The sequence below is a fragment of the Vigna radiata genome, chromosome 10 (assembly GCF_000741045.1).
Source record: "Vigna radiata var. radiata cultivar VC1973A chromosome 10, Vradiata_ver6, whole genome shotgun sequence".
NCBI lineage: Eukaryota > Viridiplantae > Streptophyta > Magnoliopsida > Fabales > Fabaceae > Vigna > Vigna radiata.
This window is the reverse complement of record NC_028360.1, coordinates 20,318,328-20,334,740: the sequence shown is the minus strand read 5'-3', so window position 1 is coordinate 20,334,740 and position 16,413 is coordinate 20,318,328. Positions and strand designations below refer to the sequence as shown.

At 33.0% G+C, this 16,413-nt stretch overlaps 5 protein-coding genes across 5 annotated transcripts in view; 2 read left to right on the top strand and 3 right to left on the bottom strand.

Moving 5' to 3' along the window:
• LOC106774995 (mitogen-activated protein kinase kinase kinase 1) overlaps positions 1-3,011 on the bottom strand; it is a 10,117-nt gene extending 7,106 nt beyond the window's left edge. The window contains exons 1-4 of the mRNA XM_022787073.1: positions 2,397-3,011; positions 1,381-1,465; positions 1,179-1,241; positions 146-303 (exon numbers count right to left, since the gene is read on the bottom strand). Coding sequence (XP_022642794.1) covers positions 146-303; positions 1,179-1,241; positions 1,381-1,465; positions 2,397-2,863 — 773 coding nt within the window. The 5' untranslated portion in view covers positions 2,864-3,011. The remainder of the gene's footprint in view (positions 1-145; positions 304-1,178; positions 1,242-1,380; positions 1,466-2,396) is intronic.
• On the top strand, positions 3,011-6,424 carry LOC106774993. The gene is made up of 3 exons (XM_014662013.1): positions 3,011-3,034; positions 5,948-6,080; positions 6,183-6,424. Exons 1-3 carry the CDS (start codon positions 3,011-3,013, stop codon positions 6,422-6,424), a joined length of 399 nt encoding a protein of 132 aa, XP_014517499.1.
• Positions 6,425-7,416: 992 nt separating this feature from the next.
• On the top strand, positions 7,417-11,359 carry LOC106776096 (transmembrane protein 87B). Its single transcript, XM_014663420.2, has 5 exons — positions 7,417-7,809; positions 9,051-9,972; positions 10,091-10,186; positions 10,409-10,545; positions 10,966-11,359. The coding sequence occupies exons 1-5, from the start codon at positions 7,553-7,555 to the stop codon at positions 11,144-11,146; spliced, it is 1,593 nt and encodes a 530-aa protein (XP_014518906.1). The 5' UTR covers positions 7,417-7,552; the 3' UTR covers positions 11,147-11,359.
• A 121-nt stretch (positions 11,360-11,480) lies between these two features.
• LOC106774992 (3-ketoacyl-CoA synthase 7) lies at positions 11,481-13,266 on the bottom strand. The gene has a single exon (XM_014662012.2). It carries the CDS (start codon positions 12,943-12,945, stop codon positions 11,557-11,559), a length of 1,389 nt encoding a protein of 462 aa, XP_014517498.2. The 5' UTR covers positions 12,946-13,266; the 3' UTR covers positions 11,481-11,556.
• Positions 13,267-13,490: 224 nt separating this feature from the next.
• Positions 13,491-15,728, bottom strand: LOC106775175 (mRNA turnover protein 4 homolog). Its single transcript, XM_014662249.2, has 7 exons — positions 15,603-15,728; positions 15,225-15,481; positions 15,078-15,136; positions 14,759-14,819; positions 14,514-14,604; positions 14,354-14,430; positions 13,491-13,940 (listed from the first exon to the last, which is right to left on the bottom strand). The coding sequence occupies exons 1-7, from the start codon at positions 15,628-15,630 to the stop codon at positions 13,824-13,826; spliced, it is 690 nt and encodes a 229-aa protein (XP_014517735.1). The 5' UTR covers positions 15,631-15,728; the 3' UTR covers positions 13,491-13,823.
• Between the last annotated feature and the right edge of the window lie 685 nt (positions 15,729-16,413).

Sequence of the window (16,413 nt, the reverse complement as noted above, 5' to 3'; positions counted from 1 at the left end):
CGTTTAGAGAGGATATATCAATAGAATCTTCATGATACACAAGAAAAAATCAAAATCCAAAATGCACTTATGTTTCCAAGTGGGCAGTTTTTACTCTGGCTACAACAGTTGCATTGCATCAAGATATAAACCTCACTCATGTTACCTGTGAACCACATGACGATCATGAAGATACTTCAAGCCGCTTAAAATTTGCCTTGTATATGCAGAAACTTGAGAGTCCATTAATTGATAATTTTGATAGAGAACTGCCAATGATCCTTTTGCTCCCATCTCGAGGAAGATATACTGCTTATCATTATCCTGAGAAATAATGGAATGTAAATACCTATAACAATAAAGAGAAGAGAAAAAAAGTTGAAATGCAATTATTCCTAATATAATAAGCCAAAACATAGTTCAGGATCACCACCTAAACAATGACACACAAGCAAGTAATGTACAGAAGAAAGTATAAGTACTCATGCATCAAACAGCCAACTAATCATCCTTTTATTTCAGAAGGAATTCATATATATAGTCTAATGGACGAATTATTACATCATTGAAACATGACGTTATTACGGGAATTGTATCAACTCTGTCAAACTGCTAAGGGTGAAGAACTTAGTAAGAAGAAAAAAGCTTAGCAATTTAACAGAAAAAACACCATGGGAAAACTTTAATGGGAATTTGCAGTTTTAAACACAATCAGACTCATACAACTTCAAAGATATCAAAACAAAAACATTTGATGAACTTGCACAGTGCATTGATAAACAGAAAAATACTTTAACCCCTCCCCATGGCATCTGATTCCCTCCTTTTCCTATTTATAAAATAAAGCCATATCATTTGACACCCGTGACTATTCATCTTTGTAAATAACAATTAGCATATATATAGATATATATTACATTTGCGTCAAAGTTCAAGAGGCTTAATGAACCAAAAAAATTTAGCCAAATAAATGCTTGGTAAATGTACATAATGATTATTTACATTATTCAATCCTAAAAATGTAACAATTATTTCCCAAATATCATAATCATATTCAGAGGAGCAAAGAGAGATGTCAAATCATTAGTATGAATGCATGTTTGGATAAAAACGCATTAAACAAGCCTAACGTCCCCACTTCTTTTAAATATGCCCAACACGTGAATTATAATAGACTTGCCACCTAGAAAGCAACATACCTTGTCTGTGCCTAGATATCGAATTATGTTGTCATGCTGGAACTGACTCAAAAGAGATCTTTCCTGAATGGAAGACAAAAAAATATTCATATATAATCAAATGCTTCTGTATAAGATGGAAAAAAAATACATAATATGCTGATAGGTTTGATGAAAAAATAAATATTTTACGAAGTTTGATGGGAAGACCAACTCCTCTCACCTGCCGAAGTTGGAAAATGCTCTGTTTGCCCTCGCTTCTATGATCCAACAAGGGCACCTCCTTTACAGCAAAAAAGCATCCATCTCTGTATATGAAAAGAAAATGTACGTGTTATCATTGAAAATAAAAACAGAAGGAAATGGATGACTAACTAAATTGTTTATGTGCAACTTTTACATAAAAATCATTTGACTCATTTGTAAGGTTTTATCAATTACGAGTGAAAAAGAATTCCATAACTATAAAATACTCAAAATCAGAGATAACTAATATGAACTTGGTAAGTGCTTCTATATTAGCAGTAAGGTTCCACTGAGCCGATAAACAAATTTTCAGTTGAGTATATGTGCCAGATAAATTTTATCTAAGTAGTACACACATTCTTTGGATATTCTGATTCTACATTCTAGACATGCACATATATATATATAGACACACACATGTATATTGAGTGAGAAAAGCTTTTGTTAGAGGGTGAGGATAGTAAGTGTCAACCGTACTATGGGTGATTAGGATACAAGTTCATAAATACAATCACCTTAAATATGCTAGTAAAAACAATTAAATTGTCTAAGTTTAGAATACTATTTTATTCTCTTAAATAAAATTCTTTATTTTATCAATCATGTCAATACTAAACAAACAAAATAAATTATAAGAATTTAAAAATCAATACAAAAAATGCTACTATGATCTGTCTGACAAAACTCAGAAAGGAAAACTAAAATACATTTTCATAAATTAATTTAATTTATTAAAAAAATTAAAAAATAAAAACACTCTTTCAACAAAATTATTTTAAAAAGGTAAAACTAGAAAAAAATAATATTTTTCTATCTTATTTTTACCTTTTTACAATTACCTTTTCCTAAACGGAAAAAGCTCTTTTTATTATTATTTTAGGCATAAATCGATTTATAGATATTTTGTGATATAATGTTGATAAACGACGATTTTAAATTTGTGTTAAACATATAAAAGAAAAATAATTGGTAAGCAAGTGAGGAAAAAGAGACTCATTGACGGCTTGGTAGACTGTGCCGAAGGAGCCTTTCCCTAACATGCGGCCCTTCTGCCATGATCCCACGAAGCCCTCTCTGTTGGGCGACTCTTCGGTTTCACCTTCAACTTCGGCTTCGGCAACAACTCTGCTGCAAATGGCTTTATCCACCGCCGAAGCGAAACTGTGCAGAGGAGGGGGATTTGGCCCAGCCCCACTCCTTATTGCATTCTCCACCGCGCAACCAAAACTACGAACACTGTCGTGTGTTTGGAAATTTGGTGCAGTGGTACTCTGGATGACATTCTTCACTGTCCAACCGAATCCATGAACAGAAAATATTTCCGAATTTGACGCCGTCCTACTCCTTATGGCACTATCCACCGCCGAATCAAATCCACGGACGCCGTATTCTCCTTTTCCCAAAATTGAATCACTGCTACTCTTAATCGCCGCGTCAATCCTTCTAATTGCACTGTCCATTTAACAAGTGAAAGAACGTGTGTGCTCAATTTGGGCGCAAACCCACTCATATATAGACAGAGAGAGATAGAGAGATGAGTTGAATTCAGTAGTTGCGAGGCAAATGCAAGAGCGGAGAAAGTGTTGCTTTGGAAAGTACAAGGAACCATGGCGGCATTTGCATTGAAACTGGTAACTATATTAACGTGTTATTATGAAAGAATTTTGAATATATATATATATATATATATATATATATATATATATATATATATATATATATATATATATATATATATATATATGGCTGCGTGAATGAAGGTTCTAAGTGTACCGCACATGGAATCGCGTGATTTTTTAAAATATATTAAAATGTTTTTAATATATTAAAATTAGTATAACTTAGAAGCTGTTAGAAAGACTGAAAGAAAGAAGAAATTAATACCATATATTTTACCCACACTTTTTGGTTTAGTTAAATTGTGATTAAAGGGTATGTATGATCTTAACTTGTATTTTGTATCTAATATATTCCTTCTAAGATTAAGCTTTGGCCCATTCGATATTGAAATAGGTAGGAATTAAATTGTTAGATACATATAAATTGATTTCAACTGTGTAAATATGCAACGGAAAAGGATAGATGCAGAAGTTCTAAAAAGTATAAAATATTGATTTTCCATGTCTTCCTTCGCAGTGATTTTATTTAATTACTTTGACTTTATACCCAGTGTACTAGATCCAACCACAAACTGGACAAATTCAATCAAAAATATTTTTTTTAAATAATTTTTTAAAATTAATATTATAACTATAAAAAAAAATAAAATTTACGGATCAATCTATTTCATCATAGATTTATGTCTAATTGAATTAATAAAAATTTATAAATTTTGAAACGGATAAAAATAAATCCGATTTATTTAAATCGAATTCGTGGTCATTCTGATTAATTTATCAACATACGTATGAATTCTATATTAAATTATATTAAAAATATTAAATGTTTTTTTATTTCTGTATGTATTTAAATTTATTGTATTTTTGTGATTTTATATTATATTTAGAATTTAACATCATATTGAATTATATTTAAATTGAACTTTATTTATATTTTAATTAAAAAAAACTTGTAACTTATTTGATACATCAATTTAAATTAAATTTTATTTTTTTTTTGGATTCCAGTAAACCAAGTTAAATTATTTATAAAGTGATTGTAATAATTGATTTATAAAGTGATTGAAATGAACTCCGTGGTGCTGAATTAGTTGATCTATTTTGACTATAAACACTTAAAAATAAAAGTTATGTAAAAAAAATTTTGTGAATTTTTGAGTTGTTACAATTGTGATATATTTTAAATAATACTTATTGAGGTTTTAGAGAAGAGTGGTATTAAACATTTTTTTTATCATATACCAACACTCAACACATTTAAATATCTCAATTATATTATACTTAGACTCACCATCACATATAATAAATATCCAGAAATACTAACTTCTTTTAATCTGTTACATTACTTTTACCATCCTTCCCTGCGTATAATAATAAATTATTTGACTCACTAAAGATGAGAAAATCAATTACTTAATATAAAAAAAAAAGGAAATGAAAGGTAAAGAATAAATGGAATTCATGTGAGACAGACTTTTGCAAACTTTTGCCATGACGTGTCAAAAGTATGAAAAACTTGTCACCGTTAAAAAAATATAATTGAATATTCTTGTAAATGTAATTAATGATAAAACTCGGCGTTACTTTTATGTTTTGGGCATATATAATAATCAATTATAATAAGTTTTTGCTACTTAAATTTTTTATTTTCTTATGTTATCTCTCCTTATTTATCATTTTTTTGTTCTGAGATACTTATGTTACCTTCCTCTAATTCTTCTCTGTTTAGCGAATAGAACGAAAACGAGGTTGTGTTGGTAGATTCGAGAAGAAGCCTTGCAATGTTTTGAAAATTTACATATATATTCCTGTAATTATATATAAATATGGATTTAAGTGTTATTTTCTCCATCCGATATTTAATATTCGAATTTCAATTGAATATAAATACTGAACAGTTCGGTACTAAAATTCTGTTCTTATTATGTATATTTTTACTGATTATTTTGAATGGCGAAGAACACTGAGTTATTTTCTGTGCTGTTTTAGTTGAGAAAGAAAAGCTCTGAGTCAGTCATGGTGAAGAAAGGTCCATGTTCGCATTGCAGGATTAACAGTAAGTCATCAACTCATTTGCTTATCGTATATGTTGTTATTATTTCAACAGAGTTATACAACAATAGAAGAAAGATGTGTTTATGCATTGTTGATTAAATATCAGTAAAAAAAAACCTTTTTAAAGAAAATATATATAAGAAAAAACTTACAAACAAGAACATCAATTTAAGCAATATTAGTATTTTAATGTAAAAGTTTGATAAAAATTATTAATGATACTTTTCTATTCATAAATAACATAATTAATTGTTCATTATAAGTTATTATAACTTAAAAGAAAATATTAACTACATCTGGTTTTCTTCTACTACTTTTTTTTTGTGTGTAAATAAATTAAATATATTTTTTTTTAAATATAAATTATGTCCATCACTTTGACTTGACTAAATTAAACACAAGTTGTAACTTACAACTAACGTCCAATGATTTACTATATTTAATTTAAAACATAGAAACATTAATTATCTATATAATCAAACCTCAAACTTATCACCAAAACTTGTTAATGATATTTTATTTATCACTCTCAGTTCTTAATCACCCACTTAATTTTTTCATATATATATATATATATATATATATATATATATATATATATATATATATATATATATATATATATGAAACTTTCTGTCTTTTTCTCTGAACTTTCATTCATTTATTCTCTTAAAATATATATTTTAAAATTTCTTTAAAATCAATTTATAGTGGTATGTATTTAAATCAATAAATGTCCATTTATTTAACTTATGTATATATTACTTACAAGTACACAATACATATATAATTTGAAAAGCTACACCACTTTGGCGTAACGGACCAGCTGAGAAACCTGTGTTGTGTAATGCTTGTGGATCACGATACAAGTTGAAAGGGCACCTTGACAATTATCTCCCCAAACATTACAAGAACTATGGTGAAAATCATCTTTCAGACCAACTTTCAGAGCATGGAAACACCAATGAGTCAAACCCAGATTTCCATTATATATCAGAACAAGGTATATATATCTCTTTTCATCTCATTTCTATTATTTATATGCATATATTAGTAGTAAGCTACAACTATATATTAAATAATTCACTGGGTGTGAGAAATTCAGATTTTGGGAACAGCGTCCCTACAAGGAAACGGTCAAAGGTGGTTTACAGGGAGATGACGCCATTGGAGAAGTTTGGGAAGCAGCTTCTGAGTTTGTATAGAAGTGAAAAGCAGCCAAAGGAGAGGTCCTCAGAAGAGGATATATTGTTGGATAACGTCAACGGCTTCATACCCAGCACTGAGATAGGACTTGGAGTCGTTCTTCTAAGACAGATCCTGGATCATTATCAACCGCAACCTTAATCATCTACATTGTCATTTCAGAACTCTGCACTTTCATTATTGGACTTGCAGAATATTTAAGGTTTTGCGTCAGTCTCAGTGTAAGGCTGCATGTTATATATGAATTGTGAGAATGATCGTATTCTTCATGCTTGTACATATTTCCTAACCACTAATAGGGTTTGGAGATTGAGGTTTTTAAGCAACGAGTTAAAAAAATGTAAATAATTATTCATAACAGTTATTAAACGTGGGAAATTTATATTACCTTTTTAAAATTATAGGTAATTTAAACCATATATTTAAAATTGTGAATAATTTAAACAAATATTTAAAGTATGGAGAAGCTATTAATACACCGCGCTTTCAAAAAATATTATTTATTGATTTTAATTATCTAATTTTTTATTTTAGTTTTCTCATGCTAAAATAGAAGATTTATATATTGATCCATAGAGCTTTAAAATTATTTGATCTTATAATTTTTTTTAACAAAATTTCTTTTTAATCTTATGAATCCTTTTAATTCCAACTCACGTAAAATAGGACTAAATCATATAAAATGAACTAATTTAACATGTTTATTATAAATAATAATGTTAAAGTAAACTATTTAGTACTCTTACTTCTTCTTTTGATGGTGATTCGCGTACACTTATTTTTATATGTGGATAGTTATTTCAAAAGATATATACTATTTTATATTTAACTAATTAATTGATATTTTAGTATAATTGAATAAATAAATCTGTATCAGAATTTTAATGTTGATTTATTATATCTGCATTCTGTCCTTAAGAAAATATTAATATATATTTATATTCTTAAAGTGAATAGAACGAAAAGTGTATAAAAAAGTTTACATCACGTAAATAAATCAACACTGTTATTTTTAACATTTTTTATTGACTCGATTTTCAATATTTTTCAGTTAAGTAAATATACAATTATTCTTTTTTACAACTTTATTTTAGTTTTATTACAAAGCATGAATAAGATGCGGGTGATGACGTGGTTAATCCGCGCGTGAAGCTAGCGTCTACTCTCGTCCCTCCCAGGAGAGTGACGTTGCAACGATATCATACCGACATGTTTCCTACTCTCTCTCTCTCTCTCTGCGCATTCTTTTCGGCGATCCGATCTGAGTGAATGAGAGTGTGTATCGGCATGGATTCAGCGTTTGCGAGAGGAAGATCGAGATCCTTGTGTTTCGCAGCCTCACTCGTATATATATTACTGTCTTCCATCGCAGTCACCACCTTCGCATCTATCCACATCTACGATCATGAACCTTTCCAAGAAGTCGGCAATGCCTACCTCCTCGCCGGTGGCAGCGAAGCTATCGTCGCTGAAGCTTCCACCGCTTCTCAAGACAGTTCCATCCATGACGGCCGTTCTTACATCCGGTAATCTCTCTCGATTTCAGATGCGAGATTGGTCAATTTGTGGCAAAACTCTTTACATGCTTGATTTTGACTGAGTCTGGGACTCTGAGGTACTTAAAGGGAAATACGTGGTCTACTTATACCTGATTTGGGTGGATTCGTGAATTCCTAACGATTTGTGGGAAAATATGTACTCAATGGTTTAGCTATAATAGGGGGGAAACTAAACTACACTAATTGATAGAGTAGAGATAAATTGAGAGCTATGCGAAATTAGTCTTACCTTCCTTTTCATCCTCCGGAGCCTGGAGTGATTAATTAGTCTGTTAGAAGTTAGAATTATATATTCATTATTTATGAATGCGGCAGCTAAGATAAAATATGAACTCTTTGTTAGGTTAGATTTCTACATTAGTTTCCTCAAATTCGAGATGCTCCCGCAAAATCTTCCTCAGAAACTATAGAAGTGCTAGCTATTCGCTATCTGACACACTAATATTGGATGAAATTTATTGTATATCGCAAAGTTTTGTGAGTTTCACTCATTTAATCATTTTTACTTATACTTTGTAGTTTCCAATAAATTTTAAAAGTAGTAGAAAGTGTGTTGTTAGCACTCGTTAAGAAAGTATTGAATGGATTTTAAGTTTCGAGGACGTGAAATGTATTTTTTTTTTTTTGCATTAATATTTTCTTCTTAAAGCATTAGGAGTATATAGCGTACTCTTCCTCACAATACTGCTATGATCTTTATAACCAACACACCAATAAGCAGGGAAGATGTGCATCAATGACGAAACCCCAACATTAAAGCATGAAAATTATATATCGTTAATGTTCTTTGAAATTTTAGAATTGGCAAATGAAATTAATAGTTCATATATCGACCTCAAAATACTGCTGTGATCTTTATGAGCCAGCAAACTTATAATCAGGGAAGATATGCATCAATGAGGAAACGTCAACATTGGAGCATGGAAAATATGCATATGAAGTTAATAATACATGTCTCTTCTCAAACTCCTGCTGTGATCTTTATTAACCAACAAAATAATAAGCCGGGAAGATATGCACAACGAGTAAACCCCGACATTGAAGCATGAAAAATATGTATCTTTAATGCTGCTGATAAAAAAACAGAAAAAGGAATGTATAATTAGTGCTGCTCTTTTTGAAATTTTAGAATATGCATATGAAATTCAATAATTTATTTCTCTTGCATAATCTGAGTGCACAACCCTGACTTTTTTATTGTGGGATAGATTTGAGAACATAACCTTTCGGAGACCCAAAGCTGCAGCGAAGGCACGTGGTTCTGTGCCAGTACATATCATAATTTTTGAGGCTGCTGATCGAAATGATATAGGTGGTTCTGCTTATGGTGGACAACGGGCAATCTGTTGCACTCCTGATTTAGCTAAGATGGGTGTTTGTAAGCAAGGAGAGATTATTAGGAGGCCTTCTGCAACAGATATTAATTGGCCAGTCGTTTTAGATGTAAATTTCAAAGGAAAATCTGTAATTTCAAGTCTAGATTCTCAGAAAGTTTCCATAAAAAAGACTGGAATGTATAATTTGTTTTTTGTAGCTTGTGACCCCAAACTCAAGGACATGGTAATGAGTGGGAAGACAATATGGAAAAACCCTGATGGGTATTTGCCTGGTAGGATGGCCCCATTAAAGAAGTTCTATGTATTTATGGCACTGGCTTATGTCTGTCTTAGCATCGTCTGGTTTTTTCAGTATGTGAGATTTTGGGATGATGTACTTCAGCTTCAGCACTGTATCACAGCTGTCATTGCTCTGGGATTGTTTGAGATGATTCTTTGGTATTTTGAGTATGTCAATTTCAACAATACTGGAATGAGACCTATTGTGCTCACAACATGGGTTGTCACTGTTGGGACTATAAGAAAAACAATATCACGGCTTCTCATTCTCTCTGTTTCAATGGGTTATGGTGTTGTGCGACCCACTCTTGGTGGTCTTACATCAAAGGTTCTTTTACTTGGAATAACTTACTTTCTAGCATCGGAATTGCTGAATATTACTGAATATGTGGGGACCATCAATGATGTATCAGGAAGGGCAAGGCTCCTTCTTGTTCTTCCCGATGCATTTTTAGATGCATTTTTGATATTATGGATTTTTACATCACTTTCAAGAACGCTGGAACAGTTACAGGTATCTTTTCCTCAAATTGCTATTATTTTGGGGCACCATACCTCTAAATTTGTCTATTCTGGATCTGTGACGAACTTGCTTCTTCAATATGTTTGATTTGTGTTTGTGTGGTTGTCAGGCAAAACGAAGTTCTGTTAAGTTGGATATATACAGGAAATTCTCAAATGCATTGGCAGTAACAGTGATCTCCTCAGTTGCTTGGATAGGATATGAGGTGAGGCTTATAATCATTTTTTTCTTATCTTGCACAAAAATAACATTTACTTCTTGTAATGAATAACTGAAATTGGTGTTCTATTTTAAAAGAAAAAAAAGCGTTATTCAAATTTCACTGTTTTGACACCGCATTTTTGCTTCATGGAATTTTATTGTCACGTTTCTTCCATCTTTTAGTCTGTCATCTGGATTGCAATCACACTACTATTTTCTTTTACAGGTATACTTCAAAGCTACAGATCCTTTCAATGAGCGCTGGCAGAGTGCTTGGGTCATCACTGCATTCTGGGACGTTATAGCATTTGCATTACTCTGTGTTATATGCTATCTCTGGGCCCCATCCCAAAGTTCTCAAAGGTGAATACCTAGTGATATTAGGCTTTTCGTTGTTGTAACATGACACTTTCTTCCCCATATTTATCATTGGTTATATTTATGTCAAAGCGATTCACTAAATGAATCTCAACAACAGTTAGGTTACAAGCATTTGAAATGTATGGTTCCTCTGATAAAATTGCGATATCTTGAAAGGAAACCTTTGTTGTCCACAGACAGAGCAATCTCGTGTGCAAAACTTACCTTTTATTCATAGTGGATTGAATGATTTAGGCATATTATGGTGTATAAGTGCAGTAATATGGGATGCATCTGGGCATCTGGTACCAGTTGAACTTTGTGATAGCTTCATCGGATTATTCATTTACATTAATGTCAAGCTAATGTTGTGATGTTGTGCTGGCTTGTTATGTCTGATTCGTCTCTGGAATCCATGTATAGGTATGCTTATTCGGAGAAAGTGGGAGAAGATTCTGATGACGAAGAAGCTCAGTCTCTCACTAAGGAAAAACAAGAAGGTCAAGTTGAACTAAGTTTAGCTCGGCAAGAGAAGAATGTAGGAACTGATGGATCCTTTGATCAAGAAGACGACGAGTCAGAAGAAGAGGATAAAAGGGAATGATCTCTTCACAGTTTTTATTAACCATACTTGCACTGCTTATACAGCTGGGTTTCCAAGTCTTAGGTTTGTGCCACAGCCCTTCACAAGAAGTGTTGTAAAATTTTGTTCATTTTGTACCGGAATAGAACAACTTCATATTCTTTGTTTTAGAATGCTTTTTGTTCTGTATGGAATTAATGTATATCGAGTGATTGCACTTGGTGATGATCAAAATTCTTTTTCATGCCCTTTATTCTTTAGTATGTACCTTAAAGCACAAACATATAAACAAGACTCGACACTGAAATGAAAATATGAAAGAGATGGAAGGTTAAATTATGTTGTAATTTATTTTTCATGGTCATATAATATAAGCGAGGTATGATATCCAATGACTGTCTAAGTGAACGTTTTTCAAACCTATTACAAATTCAACAGTCAAACACAGGTATCTCAACTGGATACAAATGGATTCTATCTGACCAAACATTTCTTATATTTGGATCAGTATCAGAAAGACACTTCCAAACTGCACTGTTACACTTGAATCCACTTCCAAAGGCAATTTGCCACACCCTGTCTCCTTTCTTCACCCTTCCTTTTGCCTCCAAATAGCAAAGTTCATACCACAGAGAAGAAGATGAAGTATTGCCAAATCTGTATAATGTCATCCTTGAGGCTTCAACGTCTTTCTTCTGCAGCTTAAGACTTTCCTCTATGACATCTATGACTGACTTACCTCCTGCATGTATACAGAAATGTTCAAAAGCCTTCTTAAAATTTGGCACATAGATTTCTTTTCTCCCTCTGGGCCATATTTTGTTGCAAATCACTGACCATCCAAAGCACAATTGCTCTGAATATGGCAAGACAAGAGGACCTAAGGTTGTTATATTAGTCCTCAAAGCTGAAGCAGCTACAGTAAGAAGTGATCGTGAGAGGGAAACACCCACCATCTCGTTTTCATCAGATTCTTGGTAAACAGACTTATATGCTTGGTCATTTGATCCTGTGTGGGTTCTCACAAGATGTTGAAGCTTGTACTTGGCAACTAGCTTGTCTTGTTTTCTGTTAGATAATAAAATGGCTACTCCTCCCATTCGAAACAATACATTGGCAATAAGCATGGATTTGTCATTACCTCTGTAGCCATTTGGAGCTACAGCCTCCATGCTAAGAACTAGAGCCAATGAGTTGTTGTGAACTCTCAACTGATCTTTGGCTAAGTCTATTGACAACAATCCAGCACTGCAACCCATTCCACTTAGGTTGACACTCTTGATGTTGCTCCTGAATCCAAACTTGTTTATGATCATAGATGCAATGGATGGTGTAGGACAAAATAGGCTACAATTTGACACCAGGATGTCAATGCTTTTAGGATTCACTTTGTGCTTGGAAAGTAGATCTTTGACAACTTTGAAAAGAACCAGTTCAACTTCTGCTTGTGCAGACTTCATGGAATCATTTGGGGGGAGCTCGTGAACTGATTCTGGCATGCAAGCCTCGACTCCAATACCGGACCTTTCTAGCACTTTGGTTTCAAAGTCTAATGTTTCTTTGTCAAAGTTGCATAGTTCAAAGTGTTCTACCATATGAGAGTAAGGGATGCGCAAATGATCAGGAGGCATATAACAAACATAGTCAATAAGATACACTGTCTGAGGTCTAAAACATAAGTAAAGTAGTATGAGAATTAATGCTATGACTGCTAAGGATTGTGTGGTAGAGATTGAGCATTTAGATATGAGAGACAGATTACAGAAAGAATGGTATATGGATTGAGGAATTGTCATTGTCACAAGCTTAAACGTAAGCATTTGAATTTTGGATATGATTTACTAGTTCTAATGTAAAGAACTAACTCATTTTGGTGCAAGTAAAGATTTTATAAAGGTGAAGTTATATTCTCTTTCTCATGCGTTGTTGTTCCCCCGTTTTTCTCCAAATAAATGCATCCATTAATTATCACAAAATTTGTGTGATGAACCATCAAATAAGAAACTTCAGTTCCTTGATATCCTGAGGAGGAAATTCCGATTGCAAGAAAATGAAAAAATCATGATTATACAATGATACAAAAAATTATGGATTACAAGAAAAAATAGACAATGAAATGTATTATTTTATTTATAGTGGGCCAAACTATTACGGCCTTAACCCATTTTATGTTATTGTTTTGTGCCTAGATATTTTTAATCCATTCATTAGATCTTGCTATTGCGTTGAAGTCAGGTAACATCAAAACATATAAATGATGTTCTGAAAACTCTCCAGGATAGGATTTCTAAACCAAAAATCACACCATTGGCATTGACATTAACAGCATTCTCCAAAATTTGGATAAAACTTACAAACCAGTAGCTTTTCGGGAATGAACTCCCTCCAAATAATTTAATAAAAACAAATATATATCAGCAGACAAAAATCTAAATCGATCAAAACCGAATTACAGAAATTTGTTTTTTTTTTCTTCATAAAGTTACAGATAACGGCCTAACGCCACTTCCCCGCTAACCACGCAACCTAGTTCACAGAATTCCTAAACATTCTCAAAAATCAAATCATCTTAAAATACATTATCCAATAATCACTATAACACTGTAGCTGCAAATCACATTTGCGTCATATCTCGTAATGTTCAAACTTTTTTTTAGAGGGATTGCTCCATGAATCTTCTAAATTTAAAAGAGAGGTCCTATGAGCATTCAACATCTGATTCATCCGGTCCATCGATGTATAGCTCAAAGTCATCGCGACTCCACCTGCAAATTAGGTGAAGACGAAATGTAGCCATCTTGATTCCCATTAAACGCTGCAATTAAAAACAATCGTTACGTCAGCATGTCAGTTTCGTAATCACAGAGCACTAATAATGGTACACGATCATTATAGTCTCAGTTACCAACACTTAAAAAAATGCAGAGTACTTGTTAAATTGACTTAGACAAAAATGATATAACTGAGGACAACATGCATGCCTATTACAAACTCAAGTTATCGACTACTACGGGCAAAAATTGGAAAAGAGTACGAGTAATTTAAAGAGGCAAAGTAATCGGAAGCATCAACTTAAAACGCGCTATATTTCCTCAAAAAGCAGTGTTACTCCCCAAAAAAAAATGAAAAAGATAGTTGCTGCCAATCAAAAAGGCATTCCAACATTATAAAAAATGTTAGAACAAGTAGAATGGATGATGCTGGAAACAGTAAATAAAAATAACTAACCAGTATACGAGCAGCTTCAGGTGACAATGGCTTCCCTTCCTCACAAACAACAAAATCGGAAACAAGCTCCACAACTCCTGTAATATTGGAAAAACCAATGAAGCATGTCCACTGGCCAGGTGCCTTTATACCGAAGTTACAAAACATTGCAATAAAGTACCTTTATTTAACCGAACAGGCATGCCTTGCTTTCGTAGAAAAGGTTCCATCTCATGAGTAAACTGCTCCAAGGGTCCCTCTTTGAGATCAACCTACAATACTCAGACAGTGAAATTGTGAATTCGTAAATTACAATTGAACGGAGTATCCAACTATTATGAAAGACAAATGGTCTATGAAGAGTTTCCACTACACAGCCTTTGCATGGAAAAGTCAGGAATTACAAAAGAAATAGACTCTAAACACCTTTTCCGTGGCAAGGCTTCCTGTTCTTGCAAAATCATATTCTTCAAATTCCTTAAACAGCCTGCAAATGAACCAACAAAACTTAAATCTGCGTGAGAAAGAAAATAGGACACCTAGAATGACTACATAGTTGGAAAAAGCACAGAACGCAAAGGCATGCCCTACAAACCACTCATAAATTTGCTCATTACCATAAATACCTAGACTTTTAATCTTACAGCATTAAAATGCTATGAACAGATAAGGATATAAAACATATACATATATTGATAACAAAGAAAGATAATACATAGCATTTTATTTTCAGTATTCCCTATACCTTTCAACCTCTTCCTTAGACAAATTCGTAAAAACCATGCCAGCATCTCCGCGCAATAGCTAAAAGAACAATAAGTATATAATTAGTATACAAAAATAAAATATAAATTATGGATTGAAACTGTAAAGAAAGGAGTAAGAATGCAACCTTTGAAACCTTATGAATGCCGGGACTGATCTCATCGGCGGCGGAGCGACCTAAGGCAACTTGCATTACCTTGTTAGAGCCAAGAAAGAACCTGCTACTGGATTTCAACTGTTCCCTAAACTCCTTGAATTTCTGATTCCTCATGTTCTCGAACGAGAACACGTATACGCACTCGTACTTTTCTGCCGCCTCCTTTATTCCATTTACTACCGCCTCTTTATGATCCCTTCCCTTCTTCTTCGTCTTCGATAGCGTTACTGCGTTTTTTCAGATACATCAACAAAACCATCGTTTTCGCTTCCAATTTCGATCACAAGAAACAACAACATCAAAGTTATAACTACAGAATAAGGATTGAGAGTAACGAAAAGCGCGTACCTTGTCTATTTCTCTTCGACTTCGGCATTTTGAAGTTCTTCTTTCTCTTTGCTTAACCCTTTCGCTGTTGCAACTTCTCGTTGTAGGGTTTTGGTTTTGTTATGAAGTATCATATATGATAATAGACTCAGTATTTTACCTCCTCTTTTCGGGTTGGGCTTTGCGTATTTTAAATGGGCTTCCTGTGCAAGCCCATTGTTTGTCAGTCAATTTTTTTTGTTACTTTCAAATTTATAAAAAAATATATTTAGTGTATTTAAATTTGAAATATTTTACAATTTACATTTTTTAAATATTTAAATTCCCTCTTAAAAAAATTAAAAAAAATATATTTTGAAAATCAATTTGGAAATTCAACTCTAAATTCAAAAAGAATTTAGGTGTGTTTTCAAATTTCCAAAAACAAATGCACCATCATTCAGACCAAAAAGGACGCTGCTGTTCCACACAGCGTAGCATTGGGACGACGCGAACTGGGTGACTGCGGGGAGAAAACCAACTTCAACTACAAAAGAAAGAACATAAGGTTGCCTATGTGCTGTGTGTTCTACGAGAGTTTGTTCTGAGAGAGAGAAATGAGATACGAGATAAGAATATCTATGCACACACTGACAAGCTAAAAATATCTTTGACCACTTTTTTATTTTTTAAAATATTAAAAGCTTTTTAATCACGGGTAAAAGCTGGTTGGGCAAAAGATGAAACCCTCATGGTTCTTTTGGGCAAAAGCTGATTGGGCCTGTGATGCATACTGCTGAGCAGCTGGAGGGCATTGGGCCGCTACTGCTGGATTGGTGCCAGAATTAGGCCT

Coding starts and splice junctions, on each gene's coding strand:
- LOC106774993 (XM_014662013.1), top strand. CDS start 3,011: ATGGCGGCATTTGCATTGAAACTG. Junction 3,035..5,947: donor CGGCATTTGCATTGAAACTG/GTAACTATATTA, acceptor TCACGATACAAG/TTGAAAGGGCACCTTGACAA. Junction 6,081..6,182: donor CCATTATATATCAGAACAAG/GTATATATATCT, acceptor TGAGAAATTCAG/ATTTTGGGAACAGCGTCCCT.
- LOC106776096 (XM_014663420.2), top strand. CDS start 7,553: ATGAGAGTGTGTATCGGCATGGATTCAGCGTTTGCGAGAGGAAGATCG. Junction 9,973..10,090: donor GAACGCTGGAACAGTTACAG/GTATCTTTTCCT, acceptor TGTGGTTGTCAG/GCAAAACGAAGTTCTGTTAA. Junction 10,546..10,965: donor CCATCCCAAAGTTCTCAAAG/GTGAATACCTAG, acceptor ATCCATGTATAG/GTATGCTTATTCGGAGAAAG.
- LOC106774992 (XM_014662012.2), bottom strand. CDS start 12,945: ATGCTTACGTTTAAGCTTGTGACAATGACAATTCCTCAATCCATATAC.
- LOC106775175 (XM_014662249.2), bottom strand. CDS start 15,630: ATGCCGAAGTCGAAGAGAAATAGACAAG. Junction 15,137..15,224: donor GCATTCATAAGGTTTCAAAG/GTTGCATTCTTA, acceptor TTGTTCTTTTAG/CTATTGCGCGGAGATGCTGG. Junction 14,605..14,758: donor GAAGCCTTGCCACGGAAAAG/GTGTTTAGAGTC, acceptor TGAGTATTGTAG/GTTGATCTCAAAGAGGGACC.